The sequence below is a fragment of the Dasypus novemcinctus genome, chromosome 1, assembly GCF_030445035.2.
Source record: "Dasypus novemcinctus isolate mDasNov1 chromosome 1, mDasNov1.1.hap2, whole genome shotgun sequence".
NCBI lineage: Eukaryota > Metazoa > Chordata > Mammalia > Cingulata > Dasypodidae > Dasypus > Dasypus novemcinctus.
In genome coordinates this window covers 100,125,755-100,150,328 of record NC_080673.1, presented here as the reverse complement: position 1 = coordinate 100,150,328, position 24,574 = coordinate 100,125,755, and the positions used below count along the sequence as shown (strand labels likewise).

At 34.8% G+C, this 24,574-nt stretch overlaps 1 protein-coding gene and 1 pseudogene across 7 annotated transcripts in view; both read right to left on the bottom strand.

The window, feature by feature from the left end:
* PPP3CA (protein phosphatase 3 catalytic subunit alpha) overlaps nt 1-24,574 on the bottom strand; it is a 335,265-nt gene that overhangs the window by 11,476 nt on the left and 299,215 nt on the right. For all 7 annotated transcript variants that reach the window (XM_004465503.5, XM_058294927.2, XM_058294930.2 and 4 more), the window contains one exon: nt 9,343-9,427. In XM_004465503.5, the coding sequence (XP_004465560.1) occupies nt 9,343-9,427 (85 nt within the window). The remainder of the gene's footprint in view (nt 1-9,342; nt 9,428-24,574) is intronic.
* On the bottom strand, nt 11,115-11,876 carry LOC139439052 (S-adenosylmethionine decarboxylase proenzyme-like; annotated as a pseudogene).

The window sequence follows — 24,574 nt, the reverse complement described above, 5'->3', positions numbered from 1 at the left end:
GATTTCCAAATATTTTCTCCTTTTGAGACGGCTGCATTTTCACAAAGTCTTTTGAAGTGCAAAAGTATTTAATTCTGAGGAGGCTCCATTTATCTATATATTCTTTCATTGATTATGCTTTGGGAATAAGGTTTAAGATACTACCACCTACTGAAAGACCTTGAAGACGTTTTCTGTCTTTTTTTTTTTTTTTTTACAAGTATTATGGTTTTTGCTTTTATATTTAGGTTATTGATCCATTTTGAGTTAATTTTTGTATAAAGCAGGAGATAGGGGCTTTTTTTCTTTCTTCACAATATGGATATGGATATACAGTTCTCCCAGCACCATTTGTTGAATAGACTGTTATGGCAAGCTGGGAGGACTTGACCACCTTGTCAAAAATTCACTTGACTGTAGATATGAAGGTCTATTTCTGAGTTTTCAATTCAGTTCAATTAGCCAATCTGTCTTTATGCCAGTATCATGCATTTTTTTTTTCATTTGTTTGCTTGCTTTTTAATAACTGTAGCTAAGTAATATGCTTTTAAAAGTCAGGAAGTGAGAGTCCTCCAATTTTGTTGTTCTTTTTAAAGACATGTTTGGCTATTTGGGGCCCCTTACTCTTCCAAGTAAATTTAATTATTGGCTTTTCCATTTCTGCAAAAAGGCTTTTAGGATTTTTATTGGATTGCATTGAATCTGTAAATCAGTTTATGTAGAATTGTCATCTTAATAATAATTAGCCTTTCAGCCCATGAACACAGAATGTCTTTCCATTTAATTAAGTCTTCTTCAGTTTCTTTTAGCAATGTTTTATAGTTTTCTGAACACAGGTCCTTTATGTCCTTGGTTAAGTTTATTCCTAAATATTTGATTCATTTAGTCATTATTATAAATGGAATTTAAAAAATTTTCTTCTCAGTATGATCATCAGTAGAAGAAATGGTCTTGATTTTTGCATATTAATCTTGTATTCCACCACTTTGCTGAACTCATTTATTAGTTCTAGTAGCTTTACTGTGGGTTTTTCAGGATTTCCTAGATATAGGATCTTATCATCAGTGAATAGTGAAAGTTCTTTCTTATTTGGGTGCCTTTGAGTTCTTTATCCAGCCTAACTGCACTAGTTAGAACTTCTAGCACAATATTGAACAATAAGGTTGACAGTGGACATCCTTGTCTCATTCTTGATCTCAGTGGGAAAGTCCTTCACCATTGAGTACAAGCTAACTGCAAGTTTTTCATATATGCACTTTACCATATAGAGAAGTCTTCATTTTATTCCAATCCTTTGGAGTGCTTTTATCAAGAAAGGATGCTGTATTTTGTCAAATGCCTTTTCTGCATCAACAGAGACGATCATATGATTTCTCTTCTTTAATTTATAGTGTGGTATATTATACTAATTGATTTTCTTGTGCTGAACCATCCTTGAATACCTGGGATAAAACCCACTTGACAGAGTGTATAATTCCTTTAATGTGCTTTTGGGTCAGTTTGCAAGCATTTCATTGAGGATCTTTGCATCTATATTCATTACAGATATTGCACTATAATTTTCTTTTTCATAATATCTTTATCTGTTTTTGGCATTAGGGTGAGGTTGGCTTCATAGAGTGAGTTTGATGGTGTTCTTTCCTGTTCAATTTTTTGAAAGAGCTTGAGCAAGACTGGTATTAGATAGTCTTTGAATGATTGGTGGAATTCACCTGTGAAGTCATCTGGTTCAGGGTCTTTCATCTTTGGGAGGTTTTTGATGACTGTTCCAATCTCTTTACTTGTGATTGGTTTTTTGAGGTTTTCTATTTCTTCTAGGGTCAGTGTAGGTTGTTTGTGTGTTTCTAGGAATTTGCCCATCTCATCTACATTGTCTAGGTTTTTGGCATACAGTTGTTCATAAGATCTTCTTATGAACTTTCTTATTTTGGAGGGGTCAGTGGCAATATCCCCCTTCTCATTTCTGATGTTATTTGCTTCTCTCTTTTTTTGTTACTCTAGCTAAGGGCTTGTCAATTTTATTGATTTCTCAAAGACCAACTTTTAATTTTGTTGATAACTATGGTTTTATTGTTCTTGATTTCATTTATTTCTGCTCTGATCTTCCCTTAGCTTGGTTTGGGATTATTTTGCTATTCTTTCTATAGTTCCTCCTGGTGTGCAGTTACATCTTCAATTTTCGCTCTTTTCTTTTTTAATGTAAGCACTGAGGGTTATAAACTTCTTTCTCAGCACTGCCTTTTTGGTGTCCCATAAATTTTGACATGCTGTGTTGTCATTTTATTCGTTTCAAGACACTTCATTTCAAGACACTGACTGAATTCTCTTGCAATTTCTTCTTTGACCCCTGATTATTTAAGAGCGTTGTTTAATCTCCATATATTTATGAATTTTCCTTTTTTCTATCTATTATTCTTTGCCAGTTTCATTTCATTATGATCAGAAAAAAGTGTTTTGTATAATTTCAGTATTTTTACATTTATCGAGATCTGTCTGTGACTGAGCATATGGTCTATCCTGGAGAAGGATCCATAAGCACTTGAAAAGAATGTATATCCTGCTGTTTTGAGTTGTAATGCTCTATAAATGTCTGTTGGCTTAATTCATTTATCATATTATTTAAGCTCTCTGTTTCTTTCTTTATCGTCTATCCAGATATTCTATCAGGTACTGGGAGTGGTATATTAAAGTCTCCAGCTATTATTGTAGAGACATCTATTTCTGCCTTCAGTTTTGCCAGCATGCCCTGTGCATCTTGGGCCATCCAGCTTAGGTGTATAAACAGTTATAATATAGTATAGTATTATTATAGTTATTTCTTTTTGGTGCATTGCCCCTTTTATTAATATATAATGACCTTCTTCATCCCCAATAATCCCCAATATCAGTTTTGCATTTAAAATCTATTTGGTCTGATATTAGTATCATTACTCCATCTCTTTTTTGGATATTATTTGTATGAAATATTTTTCCCAACCTTTCCCTTTTAACCTGGCTGTGACCTTACATCTGAGGTGAGGTTCCTACAGAAAGCATATAGATAGCTCACATTTTTAAAATCCATTCTATCAGTCTATGTCTTTTGATTGGAGAGTTTGGGTAATTAACATTCAATGTTATTACTGAAAGGCATTACTTACTTAGTCTATTTGGTCCTTGGACTTTCTGTGGTCATATCTTACTACTGTCTCTTTATCCTTTATTTGCCATTCCTAATGGTATTCATTTCCAAACTCGTTTTCAAGTCTCTCACCCTTGTTTTTTCTTCAGGTTGCAGTACTCCCTTTAGTATCTGTTGTAATTCTGGTCTTTTGTTAACCTATTCTCCCAGTTTTTATTTGTCTTTGAAAACTTTAAACTCACCCTCCTCTTTTAATGACAGTTTAGCCAGATACAGAATTCTTGGCTGGCAGTTTTTCTTTTTCTGGACCTTAAATACATCATATCACTTTCTTCTTGCCTCCACGATTTCTGATGAGAAGTCGGTATTTTAAATCTTTATGAGGTTCCCTTGTATGTGATACTCTGCTTTCCTCTTGCTGCTTTCAGAACCTTCTCTTTATCTTTGTTATTTGTCATTAGAAGAGTATGTGCCTCAGGTTAGATTAATTCAGATTTCTTTTGTTTGGGGTGCATTGTCCTCTTAGATAGTGATATTTATGTCTTTCATATAGGTTGGGAAGTTTTTGGTCATTATTTCCTCAAATATCCTTTCTATAATAAAAGCATCTGTAGCAAATTTGCAAAATATAGGAGAATTCTATTCAGAGAAAAGTTAAGCTTAATAAGCTATGATTGAGCATTTAATGTGTACCATATACTACCCCTTTTCCATTTCTTCTCCTTTAGGACACCAATAATGTGTATGTTTGTGCATTTTGTGCTGTCTTTGAATTCCCTGAGGCCCTGTTCCATTTTTTTCCATTATTTTCTCTGTTATCCTATCTTTTCTAGTTTGAATGTTCTGTCCTCAAAATCACTAATTTAGTCTTCAAGGAACTGAAATCTGCTGTTGTGTACTTCTAATATATTTTTAATCTCATTCATCATGTCCTTTACTCTCACTTTGCAGGCTTTCAAATTGTTCTTTATGCTCTCCCAGTGTCTTCTTAATATTCTTTATTTTTCTCTCTTTTTTGGAGGTATCGGGGACAGGGATTGAACCCAGGACCTTGTATGTGTGAAGCCAGCACTCATCCACTGAACCACATCAGCTCTCCTAAGTTGTTTTTTTTTTTTTTTTTTCATTTGTTTGCTTATTCTTTACTTTTTTTGTTTTAAGGAGATACCAGGAATGGAACCAGAACCTCCCCTGTGGGAAGCAGGTGCTAAATCATTTGAGCCACATCTGCAACCTAGCCTTTAGTTCTTTAGTTGTATTTTTCTACCATTCTTTTTTTTTTTTTTAATTTGGGAGATTTGTGTGATTATCATTGATTAGTTGTCTTAAACCAAGTACCTTATGAGGATATTTGGTTTATTACTTTGGCTGGGTCATTTCTCCCTGTTTTCTGGTATGACTTGTAATTTTTTTGCTGATGTTTAGGCATCTGAATATGTTGGTGAATTTACTCTAATGGTCAATTTCTCTCGCTTGCTGAGTGGGTTTTTTATTTCACAACTCTTCTTGAGTTTTTGGCTCAACTTTTTCTAAGTCCTTAAAATTGCCCAGCTTAAGTTATCAAAATTGGGCGCCATGGATTTTCTCCCAGGAGTGGGACTAAAGAGAGATCTAAAAGCAGTTTTTCTCATTGCAATCTCCTGGTTGGCCAGCAGGTGGTGCTGGTCTGTGAACCTTTCCACAGGGATGTTTCAACATCACTCTTCCATGTTCCTGTTCTAGCCAGAGCCAAGATTCAGAGGGCTCTGCTGGCTGAATTCACTGAAAAGAAGTCCTCAAACTCACCCTTCCTTTTCCCTTGTAACAGCTAATAAGGAGAAAATGTCTGTTCCCCTCTCAGTCTGCTGAAGTGAGCCAAGGATTTTAACCTGGCTTAATGTCTTGAAGGTGGGGTATGGGAGCCCTTCCTGGCCACTGTAAGGGTTTAGTAACTCATGTATGTTGTTTCAGGTTCATCGTTTCTCTGTCCCTTGCCTTTCTGATTATTGCACAGTACTCTCCTTGTCTGCTGACCCCTAAAGCAGTACCATTGGACAGCTTTTGGCCCTTTCTCTGTTGTTTCTGGCACAGAGTTGAGGTCTGCCTGCCTACTTTAACACCACCTGACTGGAACTCCCTTGCACTCTTTCTTGAAAGACTCTTTGCCTCCAGTTTTGTGACACTGTATTCCCTGGATTTTGTCTTCCTTCTCAGGATAATCCTTCTCAGTCCCCTACCCAATCTGTTTTCTCTGCCTCAAGACCTGCTCTTTTCAATATCGTAGCCATCAGACATATGGGGCTGTTACTGCACTTGAAACGTGGCCAGTCTAAAGTGAGATGTGCTGTAAGTTTAAAATACAGAACAGATTTCATGTGAAAATGATAAAGTAAGATACATCTTCATTATGTTTTATATTGACTATATGTTGAAATTATAACACTCTGAATATCTGTATTAAATAGAATATATTATTATTACTAATTTTACCTGTTTCTTCTTCTTTTATTGTGGCTTCTAGAAAAGTTAAAGTTTCATACATAGCATGTTTATGTCTCTATAGGAAAGCATTATTCTTGAGATTCTTTTGTCTTTTTTTTTCTACATCATCCAATTCTGTGCTTCACTCTTGTCTCTGTTGTTCATTCTTATATGTACATTTCTAGCCTTTACTTCTGTCTGAAGCTCCAGGGCAGAATTTCTAGTTATCTCCTATATTAATGTTCCACAAACACTCCAGAGAGGAAACAGGCAACATCCAACTCATCATATTCCTCCCAATAAATATCTGTTAGATATTTAAATGGATAAATACTTCCTCTTTCTTAGATAGCAGCAGTACCATTCTATCAATTACAAGGGTTAGAACCATTGTGAAAATATTCTTGAAATATTTCCTCTCTCTCTCCTTAACCCTAAAGAAATTAGAGTTCTTGGAGAACAACAGAACTAACCTTGGTTAGCTTTAACCAGGGTTGGTTAAAGTTGGTTTAAGCAAAGTTGATTTAAGTAAAGAGTGTGTTAAAGGATATCAGCAAGCTCACAGATATAAAGCAGCAGATTTTTGGATGCTCTGTAGCCAGGAGAGCACCAGTGGGTATACTCCAGTGTAATGTCACCACTGATGTTGCATATATTTTGCAACAGAAGTCTTAGTGCCTTCATCTGATTAGTAGATCCTAGGTAACACACCTGTACTCTATCTGCAGGGGCTGCTAAAAGACAATTTTCTGATTTTCTTATAAGGTTGTTAATGACCAAAATGTAAGGGAATGTGTTTGGCAGCTATTCCTGCTCTACCTGTAGATTACATCTGAAATATGTACACGACCAATCATCTTTATTTATTCTATTTTTTAAATTCTAGCTTTGCAACTTCCTCATATTTGTCCCTTCTTTTGCATCTTTTCTCCAAAAACCCAGTTCAACATCTTTTGCTGGATTATTTCAATAACTTTCTAAATGCTCTTCCTGTCATCAGTAAGCCATCTTACTATTTTTATACTGCCATTGAACACTGAACATACATATCCAAACATGGCCTGCACATACCTCTAATCCCATCAAAATCATTTCACGACACTTCACTGCCTACAGAAAAACAAACATCTTACTGTGGTATTCTAGGTCTTCAAAGATCTGTACTTAAATATATTTTCAGTCTCATTTTTTTCACTGGGTTCCTCAGTCTCATGGATGCATTTTACCATTCATTCCTTTTAAATACTTAAGACTTCATTGACTGCATGGTTCACTTTTAAATAAGACTCATTAATGCTGCTTATCAGCTGGGTGATCTTGGACAAGTTGCTTCTTTTTTCTGTTTCAAATTCTTCATTGGAAAATGAGGTCGCCCTGACTTTACAAGTTAGCTGGGTAGATTACTTCAAAATGTGTATAACATGGTGGTACGGCATTTAGCAAACACCCCATAAAACACTGTTGCTGATATTGCCTGTGTGACTGTGTTCCCGATGAGTTCTTAACCTCCAGAAATGTCTTCACCACCATTCTCCACATATTGGTGTCCTGCCTATCCCTCATAGCACTCTTCCGATGTCAACTTCTTCATAAACATCTTATTTGGAAGAAAATATGGGCTTTCCCCCTATTTCCTATCCTCTTCCACAGCAGAGAACCAGCTAGGTGTAGCACATATTTCATTGTCTCATGTTAACTTCTTGGTTTATGTATCTGTTTTATCAATTTGGTAGCTAGACTGTCTAACTCAGTATATGGCACACATTAAACGCTCAATCATTACTTATTAAGCATAACTTTTCTCTGCATAGGATTTTCCTATGTTTTGCAAATTTGTTATAGATGCTTTTATTATAGAAAAGTAAATATATATTTTTTGTTAGCATCCATGAGTACTCTCATAGGTTTTGAAAATGCATACCAAACACATAGAATATATAATTTTGATCATACTTTCATATTATATAGACACTTTTTTCAATGGTAGTAAAATTTTCTCTCTCTCTTTTTTATTTTTATTTTTTTGCTAATATGTAATCTCAGCCAAGGCACAGATCATCATAGGGTCAACTGACCTATTTCTCATCTCATCTATATTTTAGGTACCAACAGGCAGGTGACCGGAGGGACTTTCCAATTTTAAGACCTACCCATTCTATGATTCTGCCAGTTTCTACCACCTTCATGTGGTTTGAAACTCCATAAATGGAGAGGATTATTTTGTATTAAGAAAGAATTTTCTTTTTTCCCTAAATGTCCTTTCACATGGAATTTCTGGAGTTGCTTTTACTTCCTCTAGTAGAGACTTCAGATAGAAAAAGAGATGAACATTTATCGGTAAATCTGAGGCACAATAAATAAGCAATGTTTTTGCTGAGACAGAGTTGCGTTCATAAACTCCATATAGTCCTTGGTCCCATGGGACATTTTCTAGCCACACAGGCGTTCTTGCTGGTCCTCAAAATTTCGAGGCTTGTTTCTATCCTAACGGTCTTTGTGCTTGCTATTCCCATTGCCTTTAACATTCTTAGTCCATATCTTCATGAAAGTCGTCACCCTTGTTAAGGTGCCATTACTCAGAAAGTTCTTTGTTGACCATATACTAAAATAAGTCCCTTATCTCCCATTTGCTATACTCCTTTATTGCTTTACTTTTTTTCATTGTACGTGATCAATGTTTTGTTTTATTATATTTATTTGTTGAATGTATCCTAAAAGTTCAGTTAGGAATGTAGAGGAAAGGCAGCCTCATTCATTAAGCTGAAGGGAGCAATGATGCTCTATTTTTAGCCTTACAATGACTTTTTTGTGACTGCTCTGGCTACCACAGAGCTATTCCTAACTTTGATTTGGTGTCTTTGAGAAAGGATGATGATACTTTTCTGCTTCCTGCTTTCTGCAAGTCATATAGTTACTCTTAGTAGGACAGAAATAGCAAGAGGAGAAATCGAAAGGGCCTGTATTGTTACTCTGAGTTTAGAGAGCTGAGGTAAAATTAGATAAAAATCAGATTATGGAATTATGCAATATGCAGATGTAATATTTTTCAAGGTTTTCCTATTTACCCTTATTGATCATGTGCAATTGTGAATTGATTGTATAAGTCTCTTATATAAACATATTATATCACATTTTAAAGTAAATATTTGATGGGAACTATAGTTACTTTGCATTATCTAGGAAGAGAGCATTGAATTTAAGTATGTATAGAAACATGTAACTACAGCTAACTACTTCAAGAAAATATTTGTTTTCTAAATACATTCTTAATAGTAATAGCATGATTCACGGTCTATTTAAAAAAACAGCTATTGCATGTGAATTGAAACATTAGGTAACTGTCTTTTTTTTCTTTCAATGATTTATTAGAATAATATAGAGCTGCATAAACAAGCTTTATGGCTGATGTTCATTTCTTAGAAATCTAGTCAAATATACCTGATAAAGTCATCTTTTATCATAAAACCAGAATGAAAAATAAAAAGATAATAGCCTTCCTGCTTCATGGAAATAAATGTTTTAATATAGCAAATAGAGAGAAAACATGAGATGTAATCCATTTATAAAGGCTTTCTTTACAGAAATAATTTAGTAGATTTTAATTTGACTAAAACGGAACAACAGAATATTCCATTTAAAAGAAAAATAAGGGAAAAAAAGCAAATATTTTCTAAGTAAAATATCTAAATGACCATATTAAAGTTTTAAAATATTTATTTTGTGACATAACAACAATTAACTGACATAAAATTCATAAAGAAATAGAGAAAAAATGATCTTACCTGAGAACCGAGAACACTCTGGCCATTTTGCCTATTGCTCGAATCTTGTTTCTAATCACCTCCTTCCGGGCTGCAGCTGTTGCTCCTACAGTTTAAAAAAGAAAGTTCAGCAATAAATGACTTTTTATCTAACTATTTTATACATTTACATATATAACAGACTGCAGTAAGCAAAACCAGTTTTTGTTTTTCCTAAAAGAATTTACCTGTAAATCCAGTTTAAAATCCTATATTTTTACCATGAATACTTAGACTTGATTCTTAAGTGGTACCCACAATGCTGAAGAACAACTTCAGAGATTTTGAAAGGAGTCTGGGTGGGCAACTAAGGATGCAGATAAAGTTAAGTCCCTACCCTTCTCCTCTGATGAGTTTCCTTCACTTTGGTTCATACAAAGAGCATACATTGGTTGTGGAAGGGTTGTGAGTCATGTGGCCCTTCTACTCCTTTCCAGTTGTACATTGAGAAGACTACTTTAGGAAACTGCTTTTCCACAAGTTCACCCTTGAAGTTATCAAATCAGTGAGCCTCTCAGCTCTTCCTTAGAACATAGTTTATATTGTTTAATGGTCATAAATCATTTATCTTAGCACTTAATAACTCTTTCATCTTTCTGGTTGGTTCATGAATTTCACTGGAAAAAGTGGAAAACTACTGCATTAGATATGGTGATACTCAGTGGCACATGGTTTGTATTTTAGTTCTTATGTAAAAAGTTACACACTGATCAGGAGAAGTTTTGCCATTTACTGTGTTTTCCAAATGAAAATAAAAATCAATCCATGTAGGCTACTGTTGCTGTACATAAATATTTTCATTTTTTTCCATACTTAAAAAAAATTCTATATGATCTTTAATGAATCCATTGTTTTACCTTAAATTCCCAAGGTATATCTGGAGAAGTGCAAAATACAGAAAAATATCTCCCCTCTTAAGATTTTATAAACCAATGCAAAAGTGATAAGATGTACTGGCTGTTGATTATATAGGACTTAAAAGAAAAAAACATAAGCAGATTGTTTTTCTAACTCTACTGCCTGTAACAGAAGTACAACTAAACAACCTTTTCAGATAATATCAGGAAGGTCCTAGTTTGAATAATACAACTTATTCAGAAACTGTAGTCTAAAGGAGATAAATATAAATTTTGGTCTTGTCCTTTGTGAATATGACTTGGTACCTTTCACACTTTTGATAAAGATCAAATAATTAATCATTACCCTAACATTTCTATAAGAAATGAAACTTGTGCCAACATTTCCACAATTTTGAAAGTGCTAAAATGGAGGCCTCTGCTTTTCTCTCTACCCTAAAATTTGCAGTTGACTCATGGAAAAAAAAACTTTAATTGCTGTTGCAAAAAACATCTGTATGAAGTAGAAATTGGTTTCAATAACATTAGTAGAGAATTGTTCTAGAAACTGGAAGTAACTGGATGTAAAATTCAGGCATCAGTTTAACAGAACAGTACCAGATGCTGAGACCAACACCTAATAAGGATGAAAGTTTAAAAGTCTTGTCTGTTGGAAATTTTGGATATCACCTGGACAAATATTACACTATGCATACATCTAATTGAATTGTTTTCACAAGTGTTGTAAAGTTTCATACAGTAAATATTTTTCCAACATGCACTTCAGTTTCACAGCAAGAGTGTCATAGAATACCTAAACACAGAAGTGAGCATTCATGCAAGATATCTAATTCTTTGATATAATAATGCATGCAACAATTTAAAGTGATTACACTATGATTACAACTAAAGCTCCCTGCAACTACAAGGTGGTGGTTATGGAAAGCATGGCTCCGGGTATCAGTACCTAAAAAGCAGCCACTGCCTTCTATATGTGCTCACTTTTTCATTTTCTCTTCATTTTTCTTAATCAACTCTGCTGCTGTTGCTGATTCTTAGCAAAGCTGGTAAGAACAAAGTTGTAATAATTGAAAACAGCACGCTAGCAATCAAGACATTTAAAACCTTCTATCTTCTTGGGTGAAGAAAGCACTGTGTGGTATTTAGATCTTTGATTCACAAACAAGATGGTCACAAATTTTCCTGGCTTGAAGACTTCCACAACTTTCCTGGTCAGGTCATCATAGGACATCTGACTTCAGTTTGTTTCAAAGCTAACATAAGAAAATTATGGTTCTGGAGTGATGTGAATAGTCCAATAAGTTCCATCTGATTTCATTCTATTCATCAAATACCCACAAGGATTGAACAGAGTGGCACCAAGGACAGAACCTGGCATCAGGTCACAAATTCCACTCTCACGAGTGACATCCTTTGCAGTAATACCGTCTTTCATGTAGAACTGGTCCATAACTGCTGGTCAGGCTCACTCAGAATTTCCAGGGTTTGATCTGGCTGAGTGATGACACGATTCTCTGAGAAATCCAGAGTATACAAGTACTAACAGTCAAAATTCATCCATCCCATACAATATGCTGTTCCATTTGGGAAAATTGCATTAAGAAACTCTATTTCTTCCTGGAAATTTTGGTGTGGGTAACCTTGGTGAAAAGGCTTCATAAAATTCTTATGAGAATAAAAGAAGCTTTGAATTGAGTCAAACACACTGTAATCCATAGTAAGTTTCAACAGGGGAACCAGTGCTTTCAGTAGGAGGGTGGGACCACATGTCTTCAAACTGAAAGTCTCTTGGAGACAGACATGCTACTCTCATTGAGTACATAAGCTTCCTGCTTGTCAGTTTTTGTCACGCTTATGACTGAGCATTGTGCATCCTTCAAAAGTATGTCTCACTCAGATCTTGGGCATCTTTGTTCACATGGGTGAGTCACACTGTCAGGGTGATGCTAATTGCCCATCCATCTCATAGCACACCACAGGTGTTCCTTACAAGGTGTATATCGGCAAGGTAGCTGATACAAAAATTTTTATCACTTCATACTTTCTTGTGGCAGTCACACCTCACCAGGCTACCTCCCAACATATCAAATGGGCAGCTGCTAATGCCACCTATTCTGCCCTCATGTATGGAAGAAAGGCATTCTCTAATCTGGATGTAAACTAATCAGGCTGAACGATGGATTCTCCTTGAATAGTTCCTTGAATTATTACTCTATTGGCCAGAACACTGAATGGGAAAATGGGGTGTGTATAGGGGGTCACTCAAACCTTACTCAAAGTTTCTAACAATATTTATCATCTATGGCTTGTGATTAAGATTCTTCATATAATACATTCTGCTTTGGAGACCATCTAAAAGTCTGAATAGTCTGTACTCGGATTTTAGATGATTTATGATTAGAAAAACTGCTATAGGTTTTTTTTGGAAAGTGTAATAGTAGATAGCATCCTTAAGGTGGTTTCTCCATAATTTTTCGTAATGTAACATTTTGTATTTTATTTTCAAGACAAAAGTAAATTGTTAATTAGAACAGTCCCAGACCCTTCTTACCAAAGGTTCCTTAGGATTTAATAAATATGATCATAAGAATTACTGTAGATATTAGCCATTTCTAGGATAAAAGGAAAATGAGCAAATACAGATAAATTGATAGATCAGTTATTCAGTTAATTGTTGCTTTCAGGCTCACATTTTGCTATAACCACTCTATGTTTAATATTCTCCACCATGACTGACCTATTCAACTCAGAAATCATGAAGGGTAAAGTAAAGAAAAAAAAAATTCTGCCTCTCCAATAACAATAGGGCCAGGCCATAAAATCAGTCGTACAGACAGAGAGAACTAAAAGTGTGGGAGAGCTCCAAAACTGGTGAACACATTTGGAAGCACAACAAGAAAAGCAGCAACTCATGGTTAACATGCCCAGAAATAGAATTAGATATATTTAAGTGAAATGAGAAGGGGAAAGCATAAAATCTAATAAAAAAAATTTAAGGATAATCTCACAGAAAATTTCCAGTAAAGGATTTGTAAAAATCACCTCTAGAGCAATGAAAAGGAAGAATTAAATTGGAAAAGTAGTGAACTAAATCATGTAGAACTGAATTTCTCAGCTCAGTGTACACTGATGTGCAGAAAAATACTTGATTACTGAATTTTAAATGTAAAATGTACATTCTAATATCAAATCCAATTTAGCATTTATTTTTTCCAATCAAATGAATGACTGGAACATATACAATATATTCTACTCTATATATTTTTGGGTTCCCAGTAAATGGTGATTAACAGATTACAGCACTTTTCTTAAAGATGAAATGCTGTCTTTTTAAATTTCTCGATAACCCAGGTAATAAGTTCTATTATTGTTTTTGTAAAATTATAATATATTTACACAGAAAGTTAAATAACTTGACCATAGGCAGTAGGAAGAGAAAGTAAAGTTTTATCCCAGGCATTATATTCAACATTTTCCAAATAATCAAAATAAAAAAATCAAACTAATACTACACATTTATAACCTCACAAAAATGTAAATATCCAAATGGAATATCTGAAGTAATACTTAACTTAAAAGAACTGAACGATAGCAGATTTAAATTATGTTTGGCTTTAAAGGGTTTCATACTTATATTGCTATTCCTGATTTTCGGTATTTTCCAGAGTTCGCTAAAATTGTTTACTAAATACTTATGTTCCATTGCAAGTCCCCATAATCCACAATTCAGAAGAAAGTTCAAGGAGGAATGCATGCTTTTCAGTGTTCTACTAGAGGCAACATGTAAAAACAGTATTATATGCAACATTTTTGGTACTTGCTCAATTCAAGTTATAGAAATGGTACACAGTAGCTCAAATTAAAATGCAGTATTTAAATAAGAAAGGCATATAAAATATCTTTTGCATTAAAAACTGTGAGCTATATTTCACTGAAAAGAATATAATTATTTATTTTAACTTGAAAAAAACCAAAAGGTAGCATTTCATGTTTTAAAAAATTAGTAATTTTAAGTAAAATTTCATTTTTTATTTCCATTCATATAATTATTACTCCATTTCTGGGCCCCTCTTTTCAACTTTTAAGTTCTGATGTTCTTTAATGCCCAGAGTATCATGCTACTATTATATTTCTAGAATCTAGACAGCCTTCCACACTCTATTTTCCTCAAAGAGAGGAGGCTAATACACAGATCAAGGGACTCTTTAAAGAGTTGCTTTTAAACATGTGTCCTTCCTGCCCTTAACTTAGCACCTTGCTGATTCCTCATGAAGTTTTAAAAGCATCTGTGCCAAGCAGCCTGCTGAGTGAGTGCAGCATCCCCACAGAGTAGATTTCAGCCTGCAAAGGGAACTGGAAAACTGCAGTGGCACCACAGAGATGAGGGGCCAAAAGCAAGGGTGAAAAGACAGTCTTATCACATGGGACATCGTCACACATTTCTATGCTGACTCTGTCATCCAGCTCACAGTAACCACCCATTCAGTTGTAACTGAATTAGGCATGCACAAAAAGTGCTATGTAGAATACAAATCGTTACCCAAATCATTCATTCCTTCATTTGGTCATTCATCAAGTATTCATGTGAATCCTATCCTGTTTCCTGCCATGTGCTAGACTGTTAGCAAGAGAACTGTGAAAAAGGCCTAGTTTTTTTCTTGAGGGGATCATGTGAATGACTAGAGTGGACTGTGACAAACATGGTAGTAGAAGTAGCAGTGGTGTGTTGGAGGTGGCTCCTGCTGGGTGGTGAGAGTATACTGAGCACATTTCTTCTTGACTGCATGTTCACGTAGGTAGCTTAAACATGGTGGGAGTATTTATACCATGGAAATCTGCAAATGCAACAAACCGGGGCCAGTTTTCCCTTGGAGAGTCAGTTGTTAAGCATTTACTAGCACACATTGGTAATATGCACCAATTGCCTGGAGGCATGAGAAATATTCACCAAAGAGGTGAGAGTTGAAGGGACTTAAAGGATAAAGTAAGAGTCAAAGAGTAGGAAGAAGGGACATGTATTCTCCACAGAAGGAAGAGAAATTTCAAACATGTGGAGGCTGCAACAGTCCATGTTATAAGCCATTCAGATAATGGGTAAGAAGTCTGGTATGAATAGAATTTGGGTACAATGGGGTGAGGGTAGAGTGAGAAGAGAAGCAAGAAAAGCCTGGGTCTCCATTGTAAGGCTTCAGCAAGGTAGTTCATGTAACACAGATAAATAGAACTAAGTTCTACTACTTACTGAGTAACCTTGGGCTAGTTACTTAGCTTTTCTGGGACTTAGCTTCTTTATATATAAAATTGGGATAGTGAAATCTAGCTCACAAGGTTGTGGTAGGGATTTAACTGAAAATGTAAGTGAAGTGTTTAAATCGCACTATCCAATATGGTAATCACTAGCCATGAGTAGCTATTTAAATTAAATTAAAATTAAATTAAACATTTTCTCAATTGTAATAGCCAATTTCAAGTGCTCAGTAATTACATATGGCTGGTGGTTACTGCATTAGTGCAGATACAGAACTTTTACCTCCTTCTAAAAAGTTCTATTTTCCAGCTATCTTTTATAGAGTAATTATAACTATACAATGATTATATTAAATCTTTACTTGTATTATTATTTTAAAATTTCAGCCATATTTGTCTGGTGCTATTTTTGGGAATAAAGTATAAAAGGGAGAGATGGAGAGTAGGAAGATATGATGGCTATAGTCATAGTACAGACAGGAACATTTGCCAAGGCTGTGGGGGAGATGGAGAGGAAGAAACATTAAATGGCATTCTGAAGATAGAATCAACAAGACTAAGTGGCTAATTGATTACCAGAGAGAGAAGACTTAATAATTCCAAGAGGACTGCAAGAATGGATATTTTGTTAAATGAATCAGGGAATACAGAAAGAAAAGCAGATCTGGGTTGGGCAGGGGGAGAGTCTGAATTCAGTTAAACTTAAGGTGCTTGTGGGTTTCAGGATAAAATATGATTCTTTGGTTCAGAGCTGGATATATCTGGACAGTATCAGCATGTGTGAGGTGGATGACATCTACCACAAAATTCCCTAAACATATTATATTAAAAATAGAAGGTAAATATATATATATATATACACATATATATATATATATTTAAAAACAAAACAACAAAAAAACTATAATGTAAACTATAATCCATGCTTAGAGGCAATGCACCAATATGTGTTCATCAATTGTAACAAACGTATCACACTAATGAAGGATGTTGTTCATGTGCGAATGTGTGGGAGGGGTAGAGAGTGGGGCAAATGGGAATCACCTGTATTTTTTATGTTATACTTATGTAATCTAAATTATTTAAAATAATAATTTTTAAAATGTATTAATAAAAAAATTAAAAATGAAGTTAATCCATTCCTTGGGTAAAAAATAAAAGAATAGTAAGAGGTAATAGTAGAGCCTTGGGAATTATCAAGAGGAGGAGCAATCAGCAAAAGCTCCATAGAGGGAATGGGCAAAGAGGTAGAAGACTACTGTGAAGCCAAAGGAGAGTTTTAAAAAGTAGGGAGTAGTCATGATATCATCTGCCACAAAGGGATCATGTAAAAAGGGAACTAAAAAACAGTTCATTGCCTTCGGCAATTATCAAATCTCTGATAAATTAAGGACTAACAATGCCAAGAAGTTTGGTAGGAAGGGAAATAGGTTGTAGTAGTGTAGGGCATAAATAGAAGTTGAAGAAATAAAGACTATGAAAAAAGTATGCTTGGTCACGTTAAGATACAACTTCACACTCATCATAATGGTGAAAATTAAAAAGTTGACAACATCAAATGTTGGTAAGTGTGTGGACTAACCAAAACTCTCATGTTGTTGGTGACAGTGTGAAATGTCACAAATATTTTGGAAAAAAGATTTGGCAGTTTCCTGTTAAACTAAACAGCAAGTCCACTCCTAGGCCTGAGAGCATATGTCCACAAGATTTATGTTAGGTGGTACAAAAGTAATTGCAGTTTTGCATTGCTGAAATTTGCCATTTGATAATGGCATACTTTCTTAAATAAATGTGGTATGTTATATGTCATTTTAATGTGCAATTTCTCACTTTACATTTTTTTGCTAATGACTTGTTACTTGCTGTTTATTTTATATATATTTTAGACTATGGAAGTGATGTTAGACAAAAAGCAAATTTGAGCAATTTCCTTATTTGTGTTCAAAATAGGTCATAAAGCAGTGGAGAACTTGCAACATGAACAATGCATTTGGTCCAGAAATTGCTAACTAACATACAGTGCAGTGGTGGTTCAAGAAGTTTTGCAAAGGAGATGAAAGCCTTGAAGATGAGCATACTAGCCAGTCATTGGAAGTTGACAACGACCAACTGAAAGCAATCATTAAAGCTGATCCTCTTAAACTACACAAGAAGTTGCTGAAGAACTCAATATCGACCATTCTATGGTCATTTCGCATTTGAAGCAAACTGGAAAGGTGAAAAAGCTCGATAAATGGGTGCCTCATGAGCTGACTGAAATTTTGAAAAAATGGTCAGTTTAAAGTGCCTTCTTCTCTTATTCTATGCAACAACAAGGAACCATTTCTCAATCAGATTGTGATGTGCAACAAAAACTGAATTTTATACGACGATCAGTGATGAGCTTAGCGGTTGGACCAAGCAGAAGCTCCAAAGAAATTCCCAAAGCCAAACTTGTATCAAAAAAAAGTCATGGTCACTGTTTGGCCGTACTGCTTCCAGTCTGATCCACTACAGCCTTCCGTACCCTGGCAAAATCCTTATATCTGAGAAGTATGCTCAGCCAATCTATAAGATGCACCGAAAACTGCAATGCCTGCTGCCAGCACTGGTCAACAGAAAAGGCCCAATTCTTCTCCATGACTATGTCTGACCACACATTGCACAGCCAACACTTCAAAAGTTGAACATATTGGGTTACATACTTACCTGACCTCTTCCCAACCGACTACTACTTCTTCAAGCATTTCAACAACTTTTTACAGGGAAAAATGCTTCCACAACCAGCAGGATGCAGAAAATGCTGTCCAAGAGTTTGTTGAATCCTGAAGCATAAATTTTTATGCTACAGGAATAAGCAAACTTATTTTTCAGTGGCAAATATGTGTTGATTGTAATGGCTCCTATTTTGATTAATAACAATGTGTTTGAGCCTAGTTATAATGATTTAAAATTCATGGTTCAAAATTGCAATTCCTTTTGCACCAACCTAATAAAGGAATGTTCACAGCAGCTTTTTAAATAATACCCCAAAACTGGAAACATTTCAGGAGTTCATGAAAGGAAATTTTAGGTTGAATATATGTTACGAGAATTAAAATTAAAATATAAACAAAACACAATAGGACTGTAAAACACAGTGAACCCTGATGGAAACCGTGATTTTCCATAAACCTATAGCCTCTCTATTTAAAAAAAAAAAGATAATTATTCTACAAAAAAAGAGAATGGATAAACTGTGGTATATTCATACAATGGAATAATAACAAAAATGAAAGAAAAAATGAAAGGAAAAAAATGAACTACTGATTCATCCAGTAACATGGATGAATCTCAAAAACATTATGCTGAGAAATAAGCTTCTAAAGGGAAATTGTCAGAATATGAATAATGCTAGAATATGAAAAAATTTCTTTTTAAAATTGCTCTGGATTTGTTTTCTCTTTAATAGGCAAACAAGCAGACTTTTATACTACATTATTATATTGGCCTCAAGCCTTTCCCTATTATTTAGGTCTCTCTCTTTAAAGAACTATTAATTAATACAAGTGTATCCAGAGCATATATATTTAAATTAAGTGTTATATAGAAATTGGATATATTCACTTAAATTTCAAAAAATTCATACTTTTTCAAAAGAAAGATATATTTTAAGAACTATATTTTGCTGGCACACTTAAATTTCTTTGAACTTTTAATTTAAATGATAAGAAAATTATGCAGAAGACACCACTTTTCACAATTTGTTAAAAGTAAGCAAAGTTCATTTGTGTAACAACCCATTCTACTGGAAAGTAAAATTCATCAGGACTCATTATTATTATTGAGTGGAGTTTAGACTTACCATCATATTTTATTTTTCATCAAATACAGCAATTACTGAATTTGAAAAAAAAGGCTACTGATGGAACTAAGCATAAGGTGCTGAGATAAGAATTATCTTTTCTTACATCATATTACAGAGAAAAATGGGCTTGGTTTTAACCCAAAAGCAGCACCTCTGAAATATAAGATATAATGCAAAGAAAGAATATGGCTTTGGATGCCTCTTAAAACTCTTGTATAATTGGTCTTCATAGTTTTGTACAGATGATAGTGAAAATTATGAATGTACATAAAGTCTTATTCAGGAAAATGCCATGTCTCATATTGGCTCTTTCTAAGACCATGAAGCCAAACCAGCCCTGGTCATTTCACACAGAATACGAATTTCTCATGAAAACCACAGTTGTTTTCTTATCAACCTTTTTTTTTTTTTTTTTAATTAATGGATTTTTAACCAGTGTATTTCTACTGTCTTTTAGAAAACAACTTCTCAGAACCAGGAAATCTATGTACTATAAACCCTAAACCTTATCTTCCTATTGTCCTTTCTTTCCCAGATCTAGTCTAACTTATCCAAAGTTCCCTTAGATATCCACTCTGTTTTGCCCTTGGCTATGAGTTGTGACAAGTGTAACACTACATTTTCTACACCACCACATCCCCTCTGATATGGAATGGCTTTTACATGTTTCACCCATGGATCTGTAAAAGGATATTACCCAAAGAATACTATCCCCCTTCCAAGTTTAAATAGTCGTAAAGAATATCGTATTGTAAATATTGGCATATTAAAAAAATAGCCATTATACTCTTTTTAACTATTGGCAATGGCATATAAACAGCACAGCAATTTAATCCCTACAATCATCCATTTAAAGAAAAATCCATGAACAAACTCTTCATTGCAATTTAAAAACCTTATATTATACCTCCTTTTCTTTGAAATTGTATTTCCATTTTACTTCCTCTAATTTTACTCTAGTGTATTATATATTTATTCTTCAAAGTATTTTTTTTTTAAAGATTTATTTATTTATTTAATTTCCCCCCCTCCCCTGGTTGTCTGTTCTTGGTGTCTTTTTGCTGCGTCTTGTTTCTTTGTCCGCTTCTGTTGTCGTCAGCGGCACGGGAAGTGTGGGCGGCGCCATTCCTGGGCAGGCTGCTCTTTCTTTTCACGCTGGGCGGCTTTCCTCACGGGCGCACTCCTTGCGCGTGGGGCTCCCCCACGCGGGGGACACCCTTGCGTGGCACAGCACTCCTTGCGCGCATCAGCGCTGCGCATGGCCAGCTCCACACGGGTCAAGGAGGCCCGGGGTTTGAACCTCGGACCTCCCATATGGTAGACGGACGCCCTAACCACTGGGCCAAAGTATTTTTATAACCATATTATATTTCACTGTTAAATTATGTTTAAAAATCTAACTTAAATGTATTTCAAGAAATCTCTTAAGGTAATAAGGCCTAAAATGTTCAAAAACTACTTTGAGAAATTATCAATACAATATTATTGCATATAATTGAGCTAGTAAGAATATATAATAAATACTTATAAATATTATTTTAAAACATAGAAAAATTTTGGAGTGCATCTTTAATAATAGGTATGGGAGGGAGTTATGATCCCTTGATTAAGTAGATTTCCTAAAAACTGAGGTTTTCCAACATTTCGCTGTGTAACAACCCGGAGCATTTTTCATTTCAAGGCAATGCTCATGGTTAGTATGCCTAGGGAGACCTAGGCCTTTCTGTTAAAATGGGAGAGCAGGTGAAGAAAGAGGAGAGAAGGGAGGCTGAAAAATCAGATCTTTACCCTCCACCCAGGCGAGCTCCCAAGCTAATCCCTTTTAGGAAAGGGGACATATGGAATTGAGGATGTGAAAATGGATCCCTTAAAACGACTTTTAAAACACTTTGGATAACCCCAGCCATACAAATATTCCAGCCTGAGGACTGTTGCTTTATCAAGGACTAGTTTACTCAGATCCTAATGTTGTCAGCTGTTAGAGACTCTTTGACTAGCCATAAATTTGGAAATTCCATATTGCTCAGCCACTTAGGGACGGCGCTGGTTAAATGCATTCCAAAGAGATTAAAAGTTACCTTTCATAAAACAGCATTGTGCATATTTATGTAGGTTACTCTATTAGATGAAAGATAAGTATCCTCGGGATGACAAATAAAAAAATCTTTTAAAAATTCATCCTGTTGAACATTACAACATAAAATATTTAGAATGCTTTTAAGTTTTGATTCTAACTCCACTATTTTAAACATAGCCAGGTGATAAAACTGGGACACAATGGCTACTTACTCCAGATCACTCAAAATAACAAATTGCTAATCTGTTCCTTTATTTTTAAACTCAACTAAGAATCTCAGCATATAACAAAACCTGCAATGGCACAGTATTTGGCATAAAGCCATACTTGTTTATATCCCATTTTGAAAGCAACAGAAGATCCTTTAGAATATAACCTTTTGTTTTATTTTTTAAATAAAAAGACTCTCCTGTGGAATTGGATTTTAAGGAAGGGCAATATAGCTTGGGTTATGTTTTTCTCCACATATAACAAAATTGAATTCTTTAGATAGAAAGTCTTAAAAAACACAAACTATTTCCAAATGTCTGATAACTATCATTATTTGGTTATTTTTCTACTTGGGTAAAAGTTACTTTTGTTTACAAGCTCTAATTTGATTCAGTGGAATTTTGTCCTCTGAGATGTTGTGCCCCATCTGTTCAATGGCTACTCAGTAGAGATGGTGAAAGTGGCTATAAGCAGTTGAGCTTGGATGAAAATTAAAATTGTTTCAATAGATTAGAGAGCTTCGATTCATTTTTCAAGAAACTATTACATATTTAGCCTATGCCTTACAAAGGACATTTCAATTCCTGAGGTTCACCACAGAAGAAACCAATAGCCTGTGAAATCCTACTTAGATTGACCCCTTTCAATGACAGAAACACACAATCTTATAAATTTACAACGGAAAATAAAAGCAAAATGGAATAAAACACCAAATGTCAATAATGTAGATTTATTCTCTAAAGGAGAAATAATCATGTCTGGCTTTCTAGTCGATCAAGGGTTGTTCAGAACAGATGAGGGTTTAAGAGTTTAAAAAAATTAAAAGGTATTTTTTAAGGACCTAACTGTTTATACATGCTGAGTGCTAGAAAAATGCATTTTGACTATAACTTAATTCTAGACATGTATGGCTTTATATATTTCAGATTCTCAAATACTCAAATACTAGAATGATATTTTTATGTTATCTCAGAAATTGTAGTAACTGATGGGGGAAAATGTACTAAAATACTGTATCTGTTCCATATGCTTAAGTTATGCTCTTAAAGTTAATTAAGTCCCGTTTGATATATGGTTAACAAGAAAAAAAGCAGGATGAGCTCTGAAACCCAGCAGATATGTGGCTAACTCCTACTCTCCAGTTCTTCGGGCTTGCCCTGAACAACTAACAAAATGATGATGATGGACCAGCCTCATCCCAAAAGCAAGGAGTGTCTTCAACTGTAGGCAAAACAATTCCATTCTGCTACCCCATAATATCTATGTCCGTTTTCAACCTGAAGCAGTCAGAGTGGACAATGTCCCACATCCCTCAAGACTGAAGAATGAACAAAAGTGGGGGTTGGGGGTAGAGCTTGTAACCACTGAACAAAGTAAATCTATTGCTATTGAAATTATTATCTTGTATTAACAGAACATCTTGTAATATTGATATAAAGTATTAAAAAAAAAAAAAAGTAGGCTGAAAGAAGTAATGTAAGACCTTATCTCCCTGACAGCAGAGAATGGTGGAGGCATTAGCAAGTTTTGAGCTTCTTTGAACTAAAGTTACTCAAAGGTCTTCTGATGCTATTGAAGATCTAGGCAGAGTGTTTTGCCAGTAGGTGGGAGATGCAGTAAGTTTATTACCAGGCTGGAGAAAGAGAGCAATGAACATTAGCTTCTAGCCAATGCATAGCCCTGGACAGAAAATGCATAGGCATGCAAATTAAAGAGGTACAATGGTTGCCCGGTCATGAGACTTTAAAAATCACCTACGTATATTACTAAGTCATCAGAAGTAAGGGATGTGCCAATCAAAAAGGTATTGGTCAACAACTGAGATATAATAAAGGAGAGTATAAGAGAACAACATTTAAAATATCTAGGGCCCAATAGCTTTCAAATGTTCTGGCAGTACTATGAGGCTTTAGACCATAAATACTGGGCACATACACCTCTTTTAAGACATATAAATATATTGGCCTTTGAACATCAGAACAGCATAGTGATGGATACCCTGTATTCCATAGTGTAGACCCGGGATCATTTCCAGCTTTCCCCTTTACTACTAAGGAGGAAGACACCTTAATTTAGTAGGCTAAAGTCATCAGCTAGAAAGTTGTGATCCAGAGCCAGGATTCATTATAATAATAAACTGATTTAGCTGTTTCCTAAGTGGGTAGAACACTAAAAAAGTAATGTGTTCATTTACTCACAACATTCAACAAATACAAATACATTCAACAAATACATTCAACAGGTACAGTGCTACCAGTTACTGCAGGCTGAGAACTCAGCACAGAGTTTAGTCATATATTAAGGAATCAAAAATGTTTCAAGAAGAAAATGGCTGTGCAGATGTGAATATCCTTGTTCTTGTAACACTTAAATTTCCCTTTGCAAATTAAAACATTGGGTGATCTTGGTTAAATAGCAAGCTGCTCTGTGAAGGGGCCGCATTAGTGTTTTTGCCAACCAGGCTAAAGGCTGAGCCCCACATAATGTCACATTTACCAAGGCCAAGAATGACAGCAATGGTGAAGACTTTTGGATGCTGCTGGCTTTGCTTTAAGAAACAAGAGACCATCCCAAAACGATGGACTCATCAGATAGGAGAACCAAGATTTCTATTTCTACAGAGTTCTGAGAAAAACTAGGAAAATAGTTTTATAGTTTCTTATGAACTAAGGATAAGATAAGCTAAAAGAGATTTTTATAAGAGCAAAAATAGACTATTTCACAGAAAATAATGTTTTAAAAATTTAGATTTCCTAAGTATTCATTAAACTTTTTTATAGGGCCTTTAAACCTGCCATGACAGATTAAACAATTGTTCTAAAAAAGGATGTTTTACAAACTTTGGAATCACAACAACAAATGTCTACAGTTGTTTGGACTATTACTAATTATGCTTATAAAAGGACCAGCTTTTCTTCAAGTTGATAACTTGGACCTATAAAATGCCTCAATACAAAGGAATCATGAAACTGTCAGAGAAAAAAGAGAGAAAACTAT